General features: G+C 38.0%; 1 protein-coding gene across 2 annotated transcripts in view; it reads left to right on the top strand.

Annotated features, from left to right (window-relative positions):
- The window catches only part of phkb (phosphorylase kinase, beta), a 175,610-nt gene that overhangs the window by 67,491 nt on the left and 85,309 nt on the right, over window positions 1–22,810 (top strand). For both annotated transcript variants that reach the window (XM_030161068.1, XM_030161073.1), the window contains exons 12-15: window positions 469–526; window positions 4,349–4,426; window positions 14,553–14,711; window positions 15,285–15,379. In XM_030161068.1, coding sequence (XP_030016928.1) covers window positions 469–526; window positions 4,349–4,426; window positions 14,553–14,711; window positions 15,285–15,379 — 390 coding nt within the window. The remainder of the gene's footprint in view (window positions 1–468; window positions 527–4,348; window positions 4,427–14,552; window positions 14,712–15,284; window positions 15,380–22,810) is intronic.

Raw genomic sequence — 22,810 nt, 5'->3', positions numbered from 1 at the left:
GTTCAAACTGTCTTTAACAGATCGGATACAGGTTGCATATGGGCCGAAAAGTCAGATTTGGGCCACATTTGCCAGCAGTTTGAATGTAGCCTTAGTTAAAGTAGTGAAAGTGTTGATCTGAGTCTAAACAGCAGTAAATTAAGCCAACTTTTCTTTATCCTCCATTGACTTGTCCTTGTATTACAAACTTCTTGACTTTTCAGACCTTCACGTGTCAAACTCAAAATAAACACAAATACAACTTTGAAAAAATAAAAACAAACGACCTTCCTGGGGAGCTTTATTATTCCTCTCTGTTCTGTCAGTCGTCATTCACAATGTCATGTCTTCTATGTCTTTTTCCTGTGAACGCTGTTCCATATTCAGCGCTTCTAAAGTTCAGCCATCCATTGCTTTAAAGTCTATAGGCCTGTCACTTCTTTCTGAAATGGAAAAGCAATAATTCCGCCTCTCTCTGTCTCTTCCCAGCTTTTTGATGGGATCGAGTGCGAGTTTCCCATATTTTTCATCTACATGATGATTGACGGTAAGCCTTGTTCTTTCCTTAGATGGCATTACGATGCCTCAAGTGGGTTATCGGCAAGATAGAAGGCAGACTTGTCGTGTTTGACAGGAAATTACACTTTGTCGTTTGCCAGTAGGATTTATTGCCAGTAGGACTTTTTGAAAGATGGAGGTTTCTGTATGAATTTAAGAGAATGGTCAGAAATAAAGTAAAGAGTGATTTGTTTACAAAAAAGTCAAGCATCACTTAATCTCTCCTATAGCAGTTTATGACTAAACTAAAATAAATAGACTATAAATGTAGACCAACACTTATGAAGCACTTTTAATGTAAATTTGACCATGTTGACATTTTCTTTTATACTGTTGTAAATATAAAGAAAGATTGAAAATTAAGTTAAAATAAGAGCCATTTGGTAGAGAATAATCAGTGTTTTTACATAGTTATTTAAATGATGTAACAGCAAAACTACATGGCGCCGGACTTTACTATGCGGACTTTAAAACATCATTATTTATATTTTACACCTATTTAACAGTCAAGCTATAATCATATTACTACTGCACCAAATTATATGCCCTTATGAACTGACTGGATCATGAAGTTACTGGTACTTTTTGTAAAGTTGCATTGATTTCAGTTTCATTTTTGAAGTTCTAAACTAATGACATGACTTGAAACACATTAATGCTGGCGATAATGCAAAAAAAAAAAAAAAAAATCAACAAATGTGTAAAAATCTGCATTATATGAGACAAAATGGACAATGTGCTGTAATATATTTTTTATTTAGGGTGCCTATTGTGATTAGGCTGGGGACTACAGCAGGATACTAGCCATGTTGGCTAAAGCCGCCCCTTTTTACTGTTATTGACACAGTTAATTAATTGGGATTGTCCACGATACAATAAACTAATAAACTAAAAAAACTACTAAAATGGCTTAACACACTTCCATCTTGATGCTGATACAGACTCAACCATTTGGAATCACGCTATCATGAAAGTTATATGAAACATTCCAGTTAATGACACTCTGATCTGAGGAGTGCAGCCCACCTACCCTTCACAGAGAATCTGCTAAACCTTATTCATTTTCCAAAGGGTCAAACTGAAGCTTTTATATCCCTCCACTGTGAACCACCAGACTCCCACGGGGGGGCAGTGATTTTTAGCTTGCAAAACCATTACCTCGGCCACTTAATTTGCTGGTCAGTTTTGATCCAAAATAGCATATAAAAATGCCAAAGTAATAAAATAGCACGGGCAGCAGAATTGCTCTTTTTTGAGGGGTGGGGTGGGGGGTTGGTTTGAAGTATGGTTCAGGGCTTCAGTTCCACATGGGAAAGGAAAATACAACAACATGAAAATACTGTAGCTACAGTATGTAGTGTTGATTTTGTTTGTTTATTTATTTTTGCTCAAAGTGTTTTTATTACACACTGAGCCATTCACAAAAGCATAATACAGTCATCACTTTTTTATACCCAAACCCATGAACACTCTCATTCTGTTGCACCATGAAAAGAAGATAATTAATTTAAAATAATAATAATAAGGTATAAAAACAACAGTTCCTATTGTTTAGACTTTTGGTTTGCACTACTGCTGTAAAAATTCTATAAAAAATAACTGTGAAAAAACCCCAATAATAATAAATAAAAAATAAAATAAAATAAATAAATTACAAAATAAGAGGCTCAGATATTAGTCACAGACTAGTATTTACAAGACTCCTCTGGAATAAGTGAGGGATTTACCTCTTTTATATGATTCAGAACAGGTTGCCAGGTACTGAAAAACTTATTAGAACATCCTCTTATAGAATATTAAATGTTTTCCAATGTTAAATGATGTAGAAGATCCAGAAACCAAGATTTAATTGTTGGAGGTTATTTATCTTTCCATTTAAGCAGTATTAGTCTATGAGCTAGAAGAGTGTAAAGGTAATCAATTTTTTTTTGTTTTTGATTAAAATGAAAAGAATGTGATGTAATGCCAAATATCGCAATTGTTACCTCAGGTTCAATATGAGACCCTGATACATCAGAGAGAAATTTAAATAGAGACTGCCAAAAGTTTTCATTTTTGAACTGTAGCTGGTTCAGCTTCACAACGATCACAAGTAGGATTCATGTCCGATTTAATTTTTGCAAACTTCACTTTAGATCAGTGCAGTCTGCGAACCACCTTGAACTCAATTACTCTATATCTTAAGCAGACTGAGGATGAATGAATGTTGTGAAGTGTAGATTGCCATACATCTTCAGGTAACCCTGTGGCCAGTTCTTTCTCCAATTTTGTTTATTTTTTTTTAATCAGGCCTTTTTTTTTGGTGGTAAAACAGTATAAAACCTAATCCCTTTCACATCCCGTGTGGTTCTGCATCTGTGTTATGATTGTAGATAGCCCTGAACACATCCTTCATGCACATCCACACCCATCCATTCACTCTTACCCTTTTCAAAATCATGCACCAGGTAGAAATACACTTTAAATGAGATTTTAGAGAAAAAAATGTATGTTGTTTTTAGGGCTGGGCAAGTTAACGCGTTATTACCGTGTTAACACATTCATTAAATAGCACCGACAATTTTTGCAGTTTTATTATAACTCCTATTATTCTGTGTGTAGCAATTAGCTCGGCAGATAGACAACAGGTTTCCCAAGAAAAGCCGGACGCCGAAAACTTCTCTCCAAATCTTTTACTTGAGATTCACTGTAAAACTGCAACATACATACAAAATATGTCTCAGTTATGTTCATTGCCTTAGTACATTTATATGGCATTATACATTTAAATGAATGGGAAAAAGCTCGATGCTAACTTGAATGGGAAAATCCATAGACACGCTAACGATTAGCATTTACAGATTAATTTAAGATTTACGTCTTTTTATCCAGCAACAAAGGTTCACATCAGAGATGTTTTATACTATTCATTCTTACAACAAATGAACATAAAATACTCACAGGCAAACGTTTTTTGTGCCATACAAACAGAGTGAAAGAAACGTGTCTGTTAGTTCCTTCTTATGTCCGAAATGGCTACGGTAACACCGAAAGGACAAAACATACGTTACTGCAACTTATTCCAACCACTAGAGGGCCCCCATTGCTTGCTTTTAACAACTGAACATCACGTATTTTGAAAGTCCGTTGCTCTCGCTCTGTGAATACACATAGGTTTCAACCAATGACAGCATTTGGGATGGGCTTAAGATTCCTGTCAGTCACTCACAACCGGAAATAAACTGGTGGGGACATAAACATGGAGAAAAGTCCCGGTCTTTTACATGGACATTTTCATTTTAAATGTCTTCAGATGGTGGGGTTGAGAAGGCCAAAGTTGTTTGGAAGCACTGCAATGTGGAATTGTTTTTTATCATCAGAGTACTTCGAGTCTGAAATATCACTTAAAGGCAGTACACGCTGTTGCTGCCGGCAACCCCCCCATAACTATGCGATTAATCATGATTAATCACAGAAATCCACACGATTAATTGCAATTAAAAATTTTAATCACTGCCCAGCATTAGTTGTTTTCTATTGTTTGTCGGAGCACAGTTTGATCTGTAGGTTAACATTGCTTCTCCTCCTCCACATAAAAACAGTTACTTTTGAATAAAACAGCTTAAATTGTTTCTGTTAATGTTACTGTGAACACAATCTGTCCCAAGACCAGAACTAGGTCTTAATCTGCGCTCAGAATGGTCTTAAAAAGGTCTTAAAAGCTTCATTTTTTTATATGTACAGAAACCTTGTACAAGCAAACCATCACATATGTTACTGAACTGTATCAAAAGTGTTGAAAACCCTAATGGATATCATCTGTGTATTTCAGGAGTCTTCAGAGGAAATAAAGCTCAGGTGAAAGAATACCAGGAGCTGCTCGAACCCATCATCTTCCAGTCTTATGAGGGTGAGAAATCACACACCCACACATAGGCGGTGAAATTCTGTATGCACAAACACGTATACTGTGCGTGTATAAAAGAATTTTGCATATTAGCGTGGTTCATCTTGGAACTCGTGTGTCTGCGTCTGTTCTGCCTCCCTCCAGCGGTGCAAACTTTCTCTTATTAAATCCTGTCATCCATATTCATACACCACATACTGTGACCGAGACTCATGGGGGCGTTACGTTCAGCATTTCCTTACGAGCAAAGAGCCTTCGCGCTATATCCACCTGCACCCGTTGCACTGAGAGGAGACAGTCAAATGATAGGGATGTCAGGAGCTTTAGATTTCCATTGGTCCGTTCATAATAGAACAGCAGTAATTGGTGTGTAGAAAGGATAATGATGTGAGACACAGCTGACTAAAGTTGCCCCAGATGTCTCCGCAGTGCCTTTGTGCTGGATATGTGTGAATTAACAAAACCCCTGAAGTTAATTGGCTTGCTTTAAAGGATAACACAATGGTATTTTTTCCCACTTCTCTTGCCAATAATGCCGATGAAGAGTCTAGACCCTCAAATATGTTTTACAGAAAGGAGGTGCTGTCGTCTGTTTTTGCTCCTGGTCTAAATTATGTCCCAGGAGTTACAGGCTCCCATTGTTTTGATGATACAGAGACACATACACGATGTTGCTCAGGGATACACAGTACTGTAGTGTGGTGAATAAGACACATTAGCTAAGACAGTGTCTTTCTTGGGGCTCAGTAGCATTTATATTGGACAAGAAACGGCACAATTTTCCATTTGAGAGATTTTGATTGGAATCTGTGGAGCAGTACAAATAGAGGACAAATTTTAAATGGGTTCTAGGTATGTACTATTGATACTGATATTACCAAAACCACAGATGAATCAACACTATGTATCCACAGACTGTATCACTCACTGAATTAAGTATGCAACTCACTGTTTACGCACATTTGTATTATAGATCAAGTTTTCATCTTCAAATTAAAAGTCATAGCTGCATATTTTGACAGTTGCTCAATATAACAGTATGTCCAAGAGCTTCATGTGCTGTATCAGTTGATAGTTTACATTATTACTCTGTTAGCTTAGCTCTGTTTTTAGAAAACAACCAAAGTAAAACCACAAATCACCTCCATTTCCTGCATGGTTTATGTTATCAATAGCTGAAACACTGGAAAAAATCAAAATCTTACCAAGTGTATTTTTCTCATTTCTAGTCAAAATATCTCATCGCACTTAAAATAAGACATAATCACCTAAAGAGTAACTTTTCATTGAGATATAACAGTCCCTCCAGGAATTTGCGATGTTGCGATCACAACTATTAACGCAAATTCAACCAATTGCAGCGAATTCTGCGCAGCGCTGCAATGGGCTCTATGCACAGCCCCACTACTTCCTGAACTTAAGGCAGCTGCTTTATTTCCTGTTTTTCATTATTGGACACACTGATTAATCCAGGTTTGTCTGACCACAGTAGTCCCAACAAGAAGCAGCAGACACACCTGGATTAATCAGTGTGTCCAATAAAGAAAAACAGGAAATAAAGCAGCTCTCTTAAGTTCAGGAAGTAGTGGGGCTATGCATAAAGCCCATTTCGTCTAATCACCGCGAATTTTCCACAAATTTGACTAATCACGTTAGCCCTCTTTCGCCCACCCGTCTGCGTGACATGTGCGTCATCACGTTCACTTCCTCGTTGATGGCTGAGAAAATGAAGACGTGCGATTCAAAACACTCATATTTACCGACAAATATCACTGCCAAAGTTCGTGCAAGTCAGTTTCCAGATGTGTTTTACAAAAGCAGAAGTATACTGTTCTGCACTGCCTGCAATATGGTGGTGGAACACGAATGAAAGTGGCCGCTCCACAGACACTTTTCAACTGCAAAACACGCAGGAGAACGGCTGAAACTGGAAGAGGAAAGACCAGACAAGTCCCAATGACAGAGGCTGTTGGATCCAGAACAAGAGCAGGAGCTGAAAGGGTCAAGGTTAGCGCAGATCTACTCTATAAGGCACAGGTGTTAAACATGCGGCCCGGGGGCCAAATCCGGCCCGCCAAAGGATCCAACCTGGCCCGTGGGATGAATTTGTGAAATACAAAAATTACACTTAAGATATTAACAATCGAGGATGTCAAAATCATTTTAATTCAGATTCCACATACAGACCAATTAGATCTCAAGTGGGTCAGACCAGTAAAAAAACTATCATATCAAACCTATAAATAATGAAAACAGCAAATTTTATCTTTGTTTTAGTGTAAAAAAGTAAAATTACATGAAAATATTTATATTAAAAAACTGTCATTTTACAAAAAAAACGTGAAAAACCTTAAATGTCTTTAAAATAAATAAATGCAATTTTACCAATATTCTGCCTGTTATTAAATGTTTCGTGCATTTGTAATTGTAATGTAAGTTGTGTAAAGGATAAACTGATAATCTGATACAGAACATTGTTAAAATTGCAGTTGTTTTTCTTTAGACGTTTCCACTTGTTCATGTTCTTCAGATTTTTGTGGATGTAAACATTATCATAATTTAATTTAACTTTTTTCACTGTTATTATTTTACTGGTCTGGCCCACTTGAGATCATACTGGGCTGAATGTGGCCCCTGAACTAAAATGAGTTTGACACCTCTGCTATAAGGCAATAGAAGAGAAGAAGAAAGAACCTGTGGAGGCATGCTGTCCTTTCTGTGGATTCTGCGTGTGTGTGTGTATGTGTGTGTGTGTGCGCGCATGTAACCCATCTAACCCTAACCCTACCTATATTACTATATCATTAAGGAAGCAAAAGTCATGTGTTGTGTTGTATAAATGTGAGATGGGGGTGGGATTTAATCAGTTTTCTTCTTCCCACTCCTTTTTGAGAAGAACATATTGAATTTATTTTGTTATTACTAGTGTACATGGTAATTGTTATTTGGTCTTGATCATCTTTATTAATGTATTTGCTCTGATATTAGTTTCTTGTACACAAAAAATGTTTACATTTTTCTTCTGCTCAAAACAAATAAATGAATGAATGAAAAAAAGCCTGTTTTGTCTTAAATCATGGCTTCCTGCTGCTTTTTAAGGCTAAAAACTCTGTTCTAGGTAATTTGCAAATGCCCATGTTCCTGTGACTTTAATAAAAGAAGTCTCAAATCATCGCAACTTTCACCGCAATTTTTTGGAAAACCTGCCACAAAATCAGGTATTTTAGGCCACAATACTAAAAAAAAATCCTGTGAAATCCTGGAGGGACTGAATAATAACGTACTGCATGTATTTGGATGAAAGTGATGTTCTACATTGCATTTGTATATGTATTGTATGTGTATAAGTTATTTATTACAAAAAAATGTTTGTTTTAACTGTGTAACAGCACAACAGGAAAGAGAAAAACTAAGGATCAGGCTCTCAGGTTCTGTGACCCTATGCTCTGATTGGCTGGCGTTCTGTGATGCTGTGCCCTGATTGGCTGGTGTTTTGTGATGCTGTGCTCGCATTAGCTGATGTTCCGTGATTCTGCGCTCTCATTGGCTGGCATTCTGTGACGCTATGCTCTGATTGGTTGATGTTCTGTGACGCTGCGCTCTCATTGGATGGCGTTCTGTGACACTGTGCTCTGATTGGCTGGCGTTCTGTGACGCTGCACTTTCATTGGCTGGCATTCTGTGACGCCCCGCTCTCATTGGTTGATGTTCTGGGATGCTGCGCTCTCATTGGCTGACGTTCTGTGACGCTGCGCTCTCATTGGCTGACATCCTGTGACGCTGCGCTCTCATTGGTTGGCGTTGTGTGACGCTCAGCTCTCATTGGCTGGCGTTCTGTGAGGCTGCGCTGTGATTGGCTGACGTTCGGTGACGCCCCGCTCTCATTGGCTGGCGTTCTGTGATGCTGCGCTCTTATTGGCTGGCGTTCTGTGATGCTGCGCTCTCATTGGCTGACGTTCTGTGACGCTGTGCTCTGATTGGCTGGCGTTCTGTGACACTGCACTCTGATTTGTTGACGTTCTGTGATGCTGCGCTCTCATTGGCTGACGTTCTGTGACGCTGCACTTTCATTGGCTGGCATTCTGTGACGCTGCGCTCTCATTGGTTGATGTTCTGGGACGCTGCGCTCTCATTGGCTGATATTCTGTGACGCTGCACTCTCATTGGCTGACATCCTGTGATGCTGCGGTCTCATTGGCTGGCGTTCTGTGACGCTGTGCTCTCATTGGCTGACGTTCTTTGACGCTGCCCTCTCATTGGCTGACGTTCCGTGACCCTGGGCTCTCATTGGCTGATGTTCCGTGATGCTGCGCTCTCATTGGCTGACGTTCCGTGACACTGGGCTCTCATTGGCTGACGTTCTGTGACGCTGCGCTGTGATTGGTTGATGTTCTGTGATGCCCCGCTCTGATTTGCTCGCTTTCTGTGATGCTGCGCTCTTTTAAGGCTAAAACCTCAAAAAAAGACTGTTGTAGGTAATTTGCAAATGCCCATGTTCCTGTGACTTTAATAAAAAAAAAGCCTCAAATCGTCCCAACTTTCACCTCAAGGTTTTGGAAAAACTGCCACAAAATCAGGCATTTTAGGCCACAGTAATAAAAAAAAAATCCCACAAAATCCTGGAGGGACTGATATAAGAACTTATTTTTAGACAATAGGTCTTGAAAATGTTATTTCAAGAAGTCTTACCAAGATAATTTTCATTTGTTACATTGGCAGATTTTTTGGCTTGAATTAAAGAAATCTAAAAAACAAGTTCTTATATCTCACTGAAAAGTTACTCTTTATTTTAAGCGTGATTAGATATTTTGCTAGAAATGAGAAAAATATGCTTGGTAAGATTTGGATTTTTGCAGTGAACAAAGATCTACTTGGAATCATCCAAATGAGTTCAGAACTCACCATTTTAGTCTGAACTGAAGATTAACAAACAACTAATTTAGCAAAGAGAATAACATCACATACTTTATGCCTTCATAATCCTCATAATCAAACTCATCCATGTAGAAGAAACGCTGCCATTTCAGCATCAAACTCCATTCTTTTCATTCAGACCTGTTTCCAGTTGTGAACACACCATTACAACAAAATTTTCTTTTTATCACTTTGTCACTTTGTTTGACTCTAAAAGTTGTTTCCTAGTGTTTTTTAGCCCATCTTGTCACTTTCAGATGCTTTGGTTAAAGGCCCTGTTGTGTTAGTTTTCCTCACCATGGGAAACCGGCAGAGTGACTCACTACTCCCTCTAGTGGCCATGTAAATTCCCACATTGGTTTGGAAATACTCTGTATATCGCTACAGTCCAATACATTCGTGTCTTTGGGATAAATTCAGAACTTTTCATTCTAAACACTCTAATGATAATTTAAAGTAAAATTTTAATACTGAAAAGTAGAAAAACTACATAGGACCCCTTAAAAGCCATTTCAAAGAACCTGAAATGATGAAAATTTTTAATGATTATCACAATTTTTCCCTTTGATATTCATAATATTGTTATAATACAGTATGATGTCCATGCTATTGTGTCTGATGTCTGTGTTGCTTGGTTTTCAGCTGTCATTTTTAACGTGAAAGTGATGGCTTTACAGTCGAACACTGTATTTGTCTCATAGTGTATCACAGTTGGCTCCAAAATATGACAGATGTCACATATCTTTTTTAGTTCACATCCTAAACACAGATTTTCGCTGAGAAACCTCCACCCTTCAGCAGATGAAGGTGAAAATATTCTGACAGTGTAAAACTTTGCACAGTAAAGAGAAAACAAGACAGTGAAGCAACACAGAGTGGGAGGGTGTAGAAGTTGAATCTGAGTAGACAGGGATGTTAAAAAGACAGAGACGCAGTAATGGCTTGTTTGTCCTTGTCGCTACCAGCATCAAGCAGGTTTAGACAAATGAACATAATGTACAGTGAAGGAGTAGTGATGTAACGAGTACACGATCCCAGCTTCCTGCCAATAAAACCTTGTATATTGTGTAAGACAAAAGGTTGAAGCGCTGCAATTGTGGGGAAGCGCTTTTCAGTGTCTTTCATTTATTGGTTTTAATAACAGTACTTTAAGCCTGATCTGAGAAATCCAACTTTTATGCACAGATTGTTGTTGTTGAGGACAAAAGAAATGATAGATCCTCCGCCACCTCATATGATTATAATGATCTCATCTGATATACTTAACGCCATTAAAAACGCACAGTCCAACCATGTGGTGTAATTTCCAGAAAATGATTTACTCAGGTGCCTATTCTGTATATGTTGCTCACGAGATGAGTAACACAGTTAACAGCTGTTAATAGTGTATATAACTTTCTTGATTTGTGTTAATTTTCATTTTGCACTTCTTTTGCTCTTGTGTGCTTTTGAACTTTGCTGCTGTAAACCTGGTACTTCCCCTTGTGGGACTAATAAATGCATATCTTATCTTATCATATCATATCATATATCTTATTTTTTTCATTCCCATAGCACGCAACATCAGTGTTTGGGCTAATCTCTTAATGTCAGACAATGAGTCGAATCTCTTGTGCAGTCACGCTTGACTGGTAACTTGAGGTGTGGTCAATAGCTGATATAAAGGCAGCAAAGAAAACACCAAAATGTTTCTGCCAGCTCAAAATGCCACGACTTACAGCAGAGAGAACGTGCCATTGGCATTTTAAGAGCAGGTCTGAGCCGTGGTGAAGTCGCTCGCCGTCTGCGCTGTCATCGCAGTACAATCAGTCGTCTGAGTGATCAGTACTCAGCCAGTATGGTTAATTGAGAGCGGCGCCCCCTGGTGGATTGATTGAGAAACACTCATTCCAGCGCATTAAATGTCAGTTGCAGCACTTTGTTACAGTCAGGCTAATGATAACGACAATAAAGCACATTTTCAAAAGTAACTATGAACTGTAATGGTATTATTAAAACTATACCTACCGATGTGGCATTTCTCACAGCACTTAGTAAAAGTTTGAACATGAACAACCCGCCTCCCTCTAAAGCCCCGCCCCCTTCCCTCTGCCTGAGCACTGAGGCTCCTCCTCCTCTCTCCTCCTCTCACGGAGGAGGAAGCAGAGGCGGAGGTTCAGTCCGTTTTGGCGTGTCCGTGGACCCCTCCCTCAGTAATCAGATGCATCATCCACCTGCCGCGGGCCCGCAGCTCCTGTTCCATCAGTAGACCTGGTCTGTGCAGTACTGGGTCAGTGTTTTCACTGCAGTGCCCAGGGGATGGGCGCGCACACTGTGAACGTGCGGCCTCCGCGAATTTTCCGTGGACATTTGAGGTTTCATAGTCCATACAATTATCATCCTACATCATCTTACATTGTGTGACACCATGTAATTGCACCTGTACGAGTCCCACAGTCATAAAAGCTGAGCTTTATGCAGACCTGTTCAGTCCAGTACAGCTGACTTCCGGACTTTTATCTCCATCCTTCATTCATCAGACTCCCGTTTGTGCCCCTCAGTTGTCGTTTCTGTTAATAAATCCATTTTTTCCTTCCACATGTGCATGTCAGTTCTATCCAAACACATCCTAGACAGTAGACTGTGGTCAGTGACAGGAGAAGCAGCACCAGTGAAGTGTTAGATTCAGAGGGACACATATCGGATGTGAGACGGCGATAATGGATCGGATGCTGGACGGCCGTAATGGATGATTGACAGGAGGCTCAGCCAGGTTCGGCCAATTATTTTATTCGGACCAGCTAAAATGATTGGTCAGAATTTTATCAGAAATATATGAGAATTAAACATTTTTGAGTTTCAATACCTGGTGGATTTCTTTTCCATTTTAGTTTGACACACACTTATTAGGAGCATTTTAAGATGACAAAAGAAAAGTGTAAAAATGCCACATCATACGGTATAGCTTTAAGTACTCATATTGGTCCTCAGTATCGGCAAGTACTCAAATGTAAGTACTTGTACTTGTACTCGGTCTGGAAAAAAGTGGTATCAGTGCACCCCTACTAACGACCAATGCTTCCCTCTTTAATATGAAGGTAACCCCAAACCAATTAATTTAATATATCTCCAAATACTCATATTATTGTGCATTTTTAGTGGCGCTAAATATAGATATAAATGCAGTACAAAATACCAGTATGTTTCCTGTGTATGAGATTGACACATGTATACTGAGCAGCAGAATTTTACTTAAATTATAGTACTGTTAGTTTAATAAAGTTTGAATACTTTTTCCCATACTTTAAATTAGAGCCCGACTGATATGGGATTTTTGGGGCCAATGCTGATACCGATATTGGGGGCTAAAAAAAGCTGATATCCAATATATCGGCCGATATCCGATATTGGCCGATAACCGATATATTGGCCGATATATGAAATAAGAACACTGATCTACACAGAATATAATAATCTTATATGAGATAATTGTGGACAGGTGGATAAACAGTTGCATAAATCTTTGTTTATCTCACAAATATAATTTACGCAACTTTCAAATGCAAACTGTGCAATCACAAAAATAATTACAGCAAAAAATATGTCTTACCACACAATTATGTTTTCACTCACAAATTTTGATGTGTCTGCCTCACGGCACTACAACTTCTTATGTGGACTAAGGACTAAACTGAGCATGTGCAGAGTGAATTAGGTGAGTCCTAAGTTGTTCCTGATTGGAGCAATTGCAAAAGTTACAACTGACCTGTGTTACAACTGTCCCCAGTCTCCCCTACACTATTAACACCCAGGCCTGCTGGCAGAATGAAACTGTGTGGTAGACAGGAAGTGCACGGACATGGGTGTGTGGGGGGATGAATACTTCATAAGAGAGAGGGGGGGGGGTCTGTGATTTTTGGAACGGGGCGGGGAGGTTTAGCGGTCCATCCTTGTCAGAGCGCGCAGTAGTGGTCTGTGATTTCCGTGAAAGTTCCTCTTAATCCCCGGGCAGCACACACACACACAGGAGCAGTGAGCGTCAGAATCTCCGCACAGCAAAAAAAGTTATAAATATATAGGCTACATCTGCTCCATGTTGGCCGATGTTGATTAATTGGTGATACGCTATAATCGCCCCGATTATTTGGCCGGCCGATTAATCGGTCGGGCTCTATTTTAAATATTAATTCCTACCATTTCTAGTCGCGTCACAACCTCTATCAGGTCTCAAATAATATAAATTTAACATTAACCCATGCCAGTCTCTAATGTGGATGTAAGAAAACCGGCCAAACCAGTGAGGTAACATTTGCCAGATCACCAGATTTACACAAAATGGTAATGATTATATTCCAATACCCTCTGAACAAACAACAGTGAAACCTACTGTCTGATTCTATGGAGAAGTATGAAATTTGTTTTGGTGGATTAGATGGACGTAGAGTTTTTCTCAGTGCCCATCTCCACATATTTTTGGCGAACATAGGTGACGTTGCATGACGAAGCTGTCATTTTTCTTGGACTTGGATTTGGATTTGTTCCATCAACGTAGCCAAAGATTTTCTCCAAGTTCACATTCAATTTCAGCCTCTGCTGAACATGACTGGGATTCGGATTGTTTAGGTCTGAACTGAGCTCCTGTTTGTCCATTTTTATTTATTTGTACATGTTTTTTTTTTTTTTGTAATAATCTTTTTAGTTTTTTTTTTCAGTCTGCATTATCTTAACAGCATTTTACATCATGTATATAACTTCTATGTATGTAAAAAAACAAAAAACAAAAACATACTAATACAGGGGACCATTGACAGAAAGAGTAAAAATATACAAAGCAACCCAGAATAGAGTTAAAGGGAAAGAACAAGTATATTTCGCATTCCATTCCATTCTTTCCTTTCCATTCTTTTCCCTTGTATAAGATGAACACTGAATATTCAAAGTGTGTAGCATGAACCAAGGGTTTACATGGATCCATATGCACGTTACTCTAAACCAAGTAAAATCAGCTCCTAATAGTATCACAAAATCAAGAATTTTTCCATTTAATTGGTGAATTTATCTGAATCAAGTCTGATAGAGAAAGTCAACTTCTCCATCTTGAATATGTTTTTACTCTCGTTCTGTGGCTGTTCATCACTGCTATCTTGCATGGATGAGCAATTGAAGTTTTATTCTTGCCATGGGACATAAGAAGGTCACATAGAATAATGCTCATCATACGTGTCTCTGTTCCCAGGCCATGCTGTGATCCCTAAATACTACTATGTACCAGCTGACTTTGTGGAGGCAGAGCAGAGCAACCACGGGAGCCAGAAGCGTTTCCCTAGCAACTCTGGGCGTGATGGGAAGATCTTCCTGTGGGGTCAGGCCCTGTACAACATCGCCAAGCTGTTGGGTAAGCGTCTTTGTGTTTTGTCTGTTTATAACCTTGTGCATATTAATTTATCAGTTTGGTGGTTGATTAGAAATGCAAATTGACTTTTATTTTACACATAATAATGGCATAACTTTTATGCATCATTTTCTAAAGTCTTTGCTGGCATTAATCAAAGACACAGTTTGACTCATGTATCTGTGGGGATTGATTTGAGCATCAATATTAAAACTCTAAAGTTTCGACTCAGTTGGAGATCACCTAGTACCATGTTAACTAAGAATCATGGGTAACAACACACCACAGGGACAGCAGATTCCACGTTCACCTTTTTTAATTTCTTACCACCAATATTCACCAGATCTCTCTCACACACACACGCACACACAAAATTACAAAGTTCCTATCTAAAAGTACAAAAACATTATAATGACTAATCATTAAAATATAAAATATTTCATTAAATTGAAGTTTGAGCAATTTAAATTCCAGTAAAAATAAATCTCAGTATTAATGATGATTATTTTGTTTCTCACTTCCACGTGTTTGTGTGTTTTGTGTGTATCTGTGTGTATGTTTGCGTTCGCTTTCCAGTGGATGAGCTGATTAGCCCCAAAGATATTGATCCTATTCACCGTTACGTGCCGCGCCAAGACCAGCGCAATGTCAGCATGCGATATTCCAATCAGGTGAGCTTTAATTAGACAGTATATACATCTTATCTTTTCTCAGAATCATATTTGATCCTCATATGATCTGTGGATATTAATTCTCAGTACAACATGGCACCATATCCTTTATTCTGCACCTTATTTTTTTCCCCTTTCACTACTGTTTTATATCAGAACTCAAGTGGCACTAAGTGCTTGAAGCTGCAGAAGCACAGAGTGGGCAGGCCATTCACTGCCCACTCACTGTGAAAACAACAAAAAAGGTTCTTAGCTAGCCAGTTTTACATTGCATTGGTCACAAAAAAAGAGTAAGGTTTCAACACATGCATGAGCATTTAACTCTTTGGTTAGCACATTTGTCACATTTAATTTATGGGATCCTACATTCACTTTCATTTATATCTAAGTAAGTAAGTGAACTTTATTTCAATAGCATTTTTCACAGAGGTGCTGTACAATAAAAGAGCAGAGTGGCATAAAACGTAAATAGGGCAATTAAAATAACACAATATTAAAATTCATTGCATTAAAATAATAAAATCAAGCCACCTAGTAACTAAAAGTTTGTCTAAACAGTATCCTCAGATGTTTATTTTTTTTTTATTATTATTTCTGTATTTCTAGTTTGTTAGGGCATCAAACAATCACTGTAATACAGAATGTGTCTTAATTTGTGATGCCTTTTGTGAAATTGAACACTGCTTCAAAGTTTATTTGGGTAACAGAACTGAACCATAAACTTAACAGAACCTGCCAACTGAGCCACTATTGAAAACGTACACAAACTACACACCACCTACATTAATTGTATTCCCTTAATTAAAAAAAGAAAATCATTAACACACCTCCACACAGATGAAAGCTGTAGATTTGTGTGTAATGGCTTTTTCTTCATTCTCTTTGCTGTACAGTATGGATTAGTACATCAGCTAGTTGAATTTGTTCTTTAAAAGCAGGGCTGGAGCCAGACTCACTGGAGAGAACATGTCCAAAGAGGAATCAAATATCTGGTAGAAAGAAAAATGAGACAAAACAAAGTAAAACATGGAAACGTGCATGTCAGCCAGCAGAAAAATAACACATTTGCCTCAAAGAAAGATCAAAGATCTTACTAAAAATCTGACAGAAGACACATTTTTGCTTTAGATGTTTGGCAAAGAAAGAGCCTGTATTTACATTATTCATAACAAAAAAAAAAAAAAATCTCATTACCAAGTAAAATCTAAAATCAGAACATCTGATGTTTAACAACAGTCTAGATACAATTAATATTCAAAGAATGGAATATGAAAAGGTCATGTTGAAGAGCTGTCATATTGAATTTATGCTGAAAATCACAGGTAGTTTAATTATTATTGCCAAAACTGTATCAGACTTCAATATAAGAAAGGTCAACTCTGTACAGGACTGAAATTGAGAATTTTCTGTATGTTACTAAAACTGAATGTATCAAGGTGCATTTCATTTCTGTCATTTTCACTTTTTTAATCACTGGATAAAATATCCAGTACGCTCAGAGGAGTTCATTACATTTTAATCAAAGTATGTAAAATTTCTGCATGTTTGGATTACAAATTGTTGATATCTTAAGTATGAAACAGGATTTTAAATGTTGCCAAAGTTAACTCTGCAACGCCAAACGCATCATATTTGGTACATGAGTTTTGAAGCCCTCTACATGATCAGTGTGATATCTTTTTTTCTTGAAAAACGTGATGTATACAATTAAATACATGCAATACGTGGATAATCCACCAGGGGGGAGGAATTCATTCACCAGAGGCCTTTCCAGTGACACTACAAGATTGTCATTAATGAGGAAGGAGGCAGAACTCTGACAATTTTGAAAAGGAATTACCAATTTGTTAGACATGTTTGTGTTGTGTTATATTATGTTTTTGTTCGTTCAAAAATCTTAGCTAATATTTGAGCATTGAGACCCGATGTATCAAATATGGTACAAAATTGAAACTCATACATGGAAACTGATATTTGAAAAAAAAAAAATTGGAAGTTGTTCAGAAGCACTAATAAAGGCTCCAGTTTCAAAGAACTGGGATTTTCTGTCAATGATTTAATGGTTCAGGTTTTACAGGGTTAACTCTTTAAAACCTTACATGTCATCGCGGACATACTCTGCACATATGCAGTTTGGATGGCTGTAACTCTTTCACTGTTTGTGCAATTGGGAAAATTCCAACGGTTTCTGAAACCTGAGACATTGCACTTTATAGATCTTATTGGACCATTACGGTAATTTCACTCATGCCTGTACTAGAAGCTGAAGAAGAAGCCATTTTATCAGTATTATAACATGCAGTAAATTGTAAATGATTGCTAGATTTTGAAAGATCTGGGAAAAAAAGTGCTCTGGAAAAATTAGCAAACATACTCACAGCATATTTTCTAACATTTTAGTTCAAAAAAAGTCAAAATAACAAAAAAAAAAAGTCCAGGTGGACCGTTTTAGCCTCAGGGTTTAAAGGGTTAATGAAATATCCGAGTGTCTGCATTACCCTGCATGTGTGACAAGTAGGAAAACATGGAGTTTTATTATATACCAGCACCACTGTTTTTACGAATTCTGTTTCTGAACCAGTCTGCACTCTGAGCTCCTCTCACGTAGACTGTATACTATGTTGATGTAATCTGAATTTTTATTCCAATAAAGCTTTTTTTGAAACTGGATTAGTAGGAAGCCTGACAGCTCACTGTGACACCGGCCTCTGATGGTAGAAGGCAGCACACCGCATGCAGCCCATCAACAAAAGCCTGTCACGTTTAGTTTGATGTTTTCAGCCACATGTGGTCCAAATGATTGTGAGTGAGAGCAAATGGTTTTACTCCAGCTTCAATTCTAATAATGAATATATAAATAAATAATGGAAAGTTTGGTGGTTTGCTGTCAGAGTGATCAATCCATTTGGTGTTTTTATTTTGATATGGATTTTTTTTTTTTTTTTTTTTTTGTCCACATGATTTCCTAATGACTTTACTGGAGCTGACAACTTGGTACTGAAGCTGATGCAAACTGTGAGGGCTGTTTGTTGTGTTCAGATTCATTAGTGATAATGTGTAAGTGGATGGGACACGATGATTTAATCCACCTACGCAGACATTACTGTGAATATCTGAAGAAATGCTTCTGCTCTAGGAATGGTGAGGTGAGCTGGTTCACTACTTTTTGTCATTTTTCATATAATTTGAGCCAGTTTTCCATGATTCACAGTGATTTCATCCTTATGTCTTTGGTCAGAATTTTCCTGTTGTGCTACTACTTTGTCAGAGTTTTCACATAGTCAGAGGTAGGAAGTAACGAAGTGTAAGTACTTTGTTGCTGTACTTTAGTAGACTTTTTTGAAATCTGTACTTTACTTGAGTATTTATTTTTCATGGAACATTTTTAGTTTTACTCCCTACATTGTTGCATAAATATCTGTACTTTATACTTCTTGAATTCTCAGAACAGGCTCGTTACCTTTTCAAACTAAACGGATGTGACAGTACGTAAAATATGTCGCTTCAGAAGGAAAGTCAGTGTGGCAGAGAGAGGGACCACAGGCTGTGACCAGGGTCAGTACCAGAGTCCTACACAGGGTCAGCACCAGAGTCCTGCATGTGGTCAGTACCAGAGTCCTGCACAGGGTCAGTACCAGAGTCCTGCGTGGGGTTAGTACCAGAGTCCTGCATGGGGTTAGTACCAGAGTCCTACACAGGGTCAGTACCAGACTCCTGCACAGGGTCAATACCAGAGTCCTGCATGGGGTCAGTACCAGATTCCTGCACAGGGTCAGTACCGGAGTCCTGCATGGGTCCACTTTTTCCAAACTTTTCCGCCCGTGCCTGCAAACCTGAGTACCGCGACCCGACCTGTGATTAAATGCATTGTCTACACCAGTGGTTCTCAACCTTTTTTCAGTGATGTACCCCCTGTGAAATATTTTTTCAGCCAAGTACCCACTAACCAGCGCAAAGCATTTTGGTTGAAAAAAATGACTTAAAACAGAGTGCTGTGCCATCAGTGTCTGATTTATTAAACTTTGGAACTCCATTTGTAGTGGTCTCTCTTGAACTATTTGGAAATAAAAAGATATAACTAAAAAAAGAAAGAAAGAATTAACTTAATTATAAATAAAGATTTGTGCACATAAAAATAATTATCAACATAAAGTGTCCTCCTTTGAGATCCTAGTAAAGATCTGTTCTCAAAAAGAATTACGCTGCAACCACGACTCCATTGTTTGAGTTTTCAAGTGATTGACAGGTGATGCTAGGTGGCATATGACAGGTTGGGTCAAACCATTCTGGTATGGGGGAGACTGGGTTTTTAGGATGATGAAATTGAATAGTCTACTGAATATAAAATTCATTTTATGAACTTATATATTTTCCTGAAATATTTAATCAATTTAATTATTATTTTTAAAGGATTTTTTTCATGGATGCTACTTTTTAAATATATTTTAATTTCTCACGTACCCCTTGGAGTGCCTTCACGTACCCCCAGGGGAACGCGTACCCCCATTTGAGAACCACTGGTCTACACAGTAACTCTGTCTTCAGGGCTTTATTTTTGGCAAAACGGACACCATCAATAAATCTCTAATATGTGCTGCTCAGTGACATCTTTAACTTTATATAAACAGAAGTGAAACTCACTTCAAAATAAAACAAACCAGCTGTGGATCAACCACAGTGAAATTAGATGATCATCGTCATTAAATATCCTGAAAATTATTTTCATCCATGAATCATTTTTTTATTTTTTCCCTTCCTTACCTGCTACCAGCCCACATTTCATTTAATTTTACCTTTGAAAATTCTTATATGATTATATGATTCTCTATGGGCTTTTGCCTGGTTGAATAAGTATTGTTTCACTCATGGCAAAAAATGCAGTTTTACTTTTTACGTTGTACTTTATCACAATTGAGAAGTTGTACTTTTTTTTTTACTTTTACTTAAGTAAAGGAGTTGAATCAGTACTTCTACTTTTATGAGAGTATTTTTTCCCCCAAGTAACTGTACTTCTACTTAAGTACAGAATGTGAGTACTTTTGCCACCTCTGCACATAGTTTAGGAAACCTGCTAAAATGTAATACCACTGATGGCCACTAGAGTATAAATCTAGAATCACAATGTGGAGGAATCACCATTGTCTCATTTGCTTTATTAAGATAATCTTTATTGTCCCAACAGGAAAATTGTGTTGGGTGATAGTGCCACATTGCAGCTACAAATAATACAATTATAATACAACACTGCCACCTAATCCCAGTGTCAGTGGGCAGTAAATACAGCTGATGGCATAAAGTCACATCACAAGTATACATAGTATTGATAGCATGTACTGCATACAGTCATATAAATAGGCATAAACACACAGACCAAATCACATAAGTATACATACCAAGAACATATGAAGACAGACAATAAGTGTACTAGTGGTCACTTTGTGTTTTTCTGTTTTATCTGGGTTGATTGATTAACACCAAAGATGCTTAAGAACAAGGCGACTGGGGAGTGATTTTTTTTTTTTAATTTTGGTGACACAGTTTTTCCGCTGCTCCACCCCTTTTGGAGTCTAGAGGCAGATCATGTCCCATTCATACCGAACTGAGTAGAGTCAATATGATTTACAGGTTTTGACTGATTCTTTCAGCCCAAAGTAAATAATGGACCCATTTTTCATAAGCCCCATATCTTATGATCAGTCTGAGATTAAACTGACATTTTTCAGACCCATGGATCAGGAAGAAATTGACTTTTTTGAAAAATATCTGTCTCAGCAATGGAGTCTCATGAGATCTCACAACATAAATCTCATCTGAAGGAAGTAAAAACAAACAGAAAAATATAAACAATTGATAATGATGATAAGATAATGTTAGTTAACTGTAAAAAATGCAATAAGAGCGTTGATTCTGTTCACTTTTAAAACAATACATAACCTATAGCTTAGCTTATGCTTGGATCATGTGTATAACTGTGAGCCAATCGTATGAGTTCCATGTCACTGAACATTGTCCTGATGTTTATGACAGTGTTATTGTACAGCTGAGAGACTTTCTTAGCTATGATGGCAGATTAGTTTGATTTTGATGGTAAAAAAGAAAACTATGAAAAGTCATGTGTGTTGGGTCCATGGTTTGGCGACATGACACACTGTCATAACACATCAAACTGTCACTCATCTCACCAAAAATGATCATGTTTTCATGTTACATCTCATCAGGTGGTGTTCTAAAATATGCTGGTCTATGGATAAGATGTTAAAGATCATCACAGAGGTTGTCTGATTGTTGTGGAAGAATTAGTTTTCACAAAATAGTTGTTTATTGAGTGAACTGAGTCATTCATCTTGTTGGATAGAAATCAGTCTGTTGTCTCCTTTTAAGACCCCAAGGCCATGCTTTGTTTGTGCCAGGAGATTTACATTTTGTGTTTTAGTCTGTCTTTGAGCACATTGTACCATTTTTGTAAATTGTAGACCTTTGTTAAGAAATTCTTCACTTTCACACTTTCTGTTGAGTGAATAAACAGTACATTTCTACAGACAGTTCTAATTGTGGCTGTGATCATGGTTAGCAAGACCCTAAAAGAGTTGTGGGTACATTTCATGATACATTTCATAACCTTTTAGCATAATTTAGCCAATGTTTATCGTATTAGCCTACAAGCAGGTAACTCATTCCTAGGGATGAGTTCCATTATCGATATTGTGTATTGATCTGATTCCTGATCGATTCTCTTATCGATTCTCATTGGGTGAGGGAATAAAAGAGTACAAACAGGTGTGTTTGCATTAACTGTCTTTTATATTTCCATCTCTGCTCAGAAAATATAATATATACAGTATGTACAAATAATAATAACAGATAACGCCGGGCCTGGTTTTGGGGGGGGCGTGGCGTACAGTGAAAGTGAAACTAAAGACGCGTTACTAATTCCTCTATTGCTGCATTTCTACTACGTGGAACCAGTTCGACTCGGCTCAGCTTGTCTCCCGTTGTTGTGCACCTCATTTCTTTTCCCTTCTTACCTTCGGAAACTTGTATTTGAGGAGTTAGGACGTTTGTTGCCCACACCAGAACTGGAACCGGCCCAGCGTTCACTCTGCCGCTACATTCACAAGCGCCGCTAAGTAGCGAATCAAATACGTGACATTCCTGTAAATGATTCACATGCTGTGGACAAATGTTTGAGCATATTGGAGGGATTCCACCCTTTTGAAGACATGGAAGGTTTGACAGTGTTCCAAGCAAGTGGACCTGGTGTCGGCTTTTTAGACCGTTTCTGCCTCAACACCATGTTGGCTACATTCTGACCAAAACAATGCAGCATTTGTGTGACCTCATCGCACATGCACAATGAAGGCAGAATCGATAAGCAGAATCGTTAAGCAGGCAGGTAAATGATTCCAAGGAGTCGAGCTACTGGGAACCGGT

The sequence above is a fragment of the Sphaeramia orbicularis genome, chromosome 3, assembly GCF_902148855.1.
Source record: "Sphaeramia orbicularis chromosome 3, fSphaOr1.1, whole genome shotgun sequence".
Lineage (NCBI taxonomy): Eukaryota > Metazoa > Chordata > Actinopteri > Kurtiformes > Apogonidae > Sphaeramia > Sphaeramia orbicularis.
Note: the sequence above shows the minus strand (reverse complement) of the source record. Positions and strands in the feature narration are given on the sequence as shown.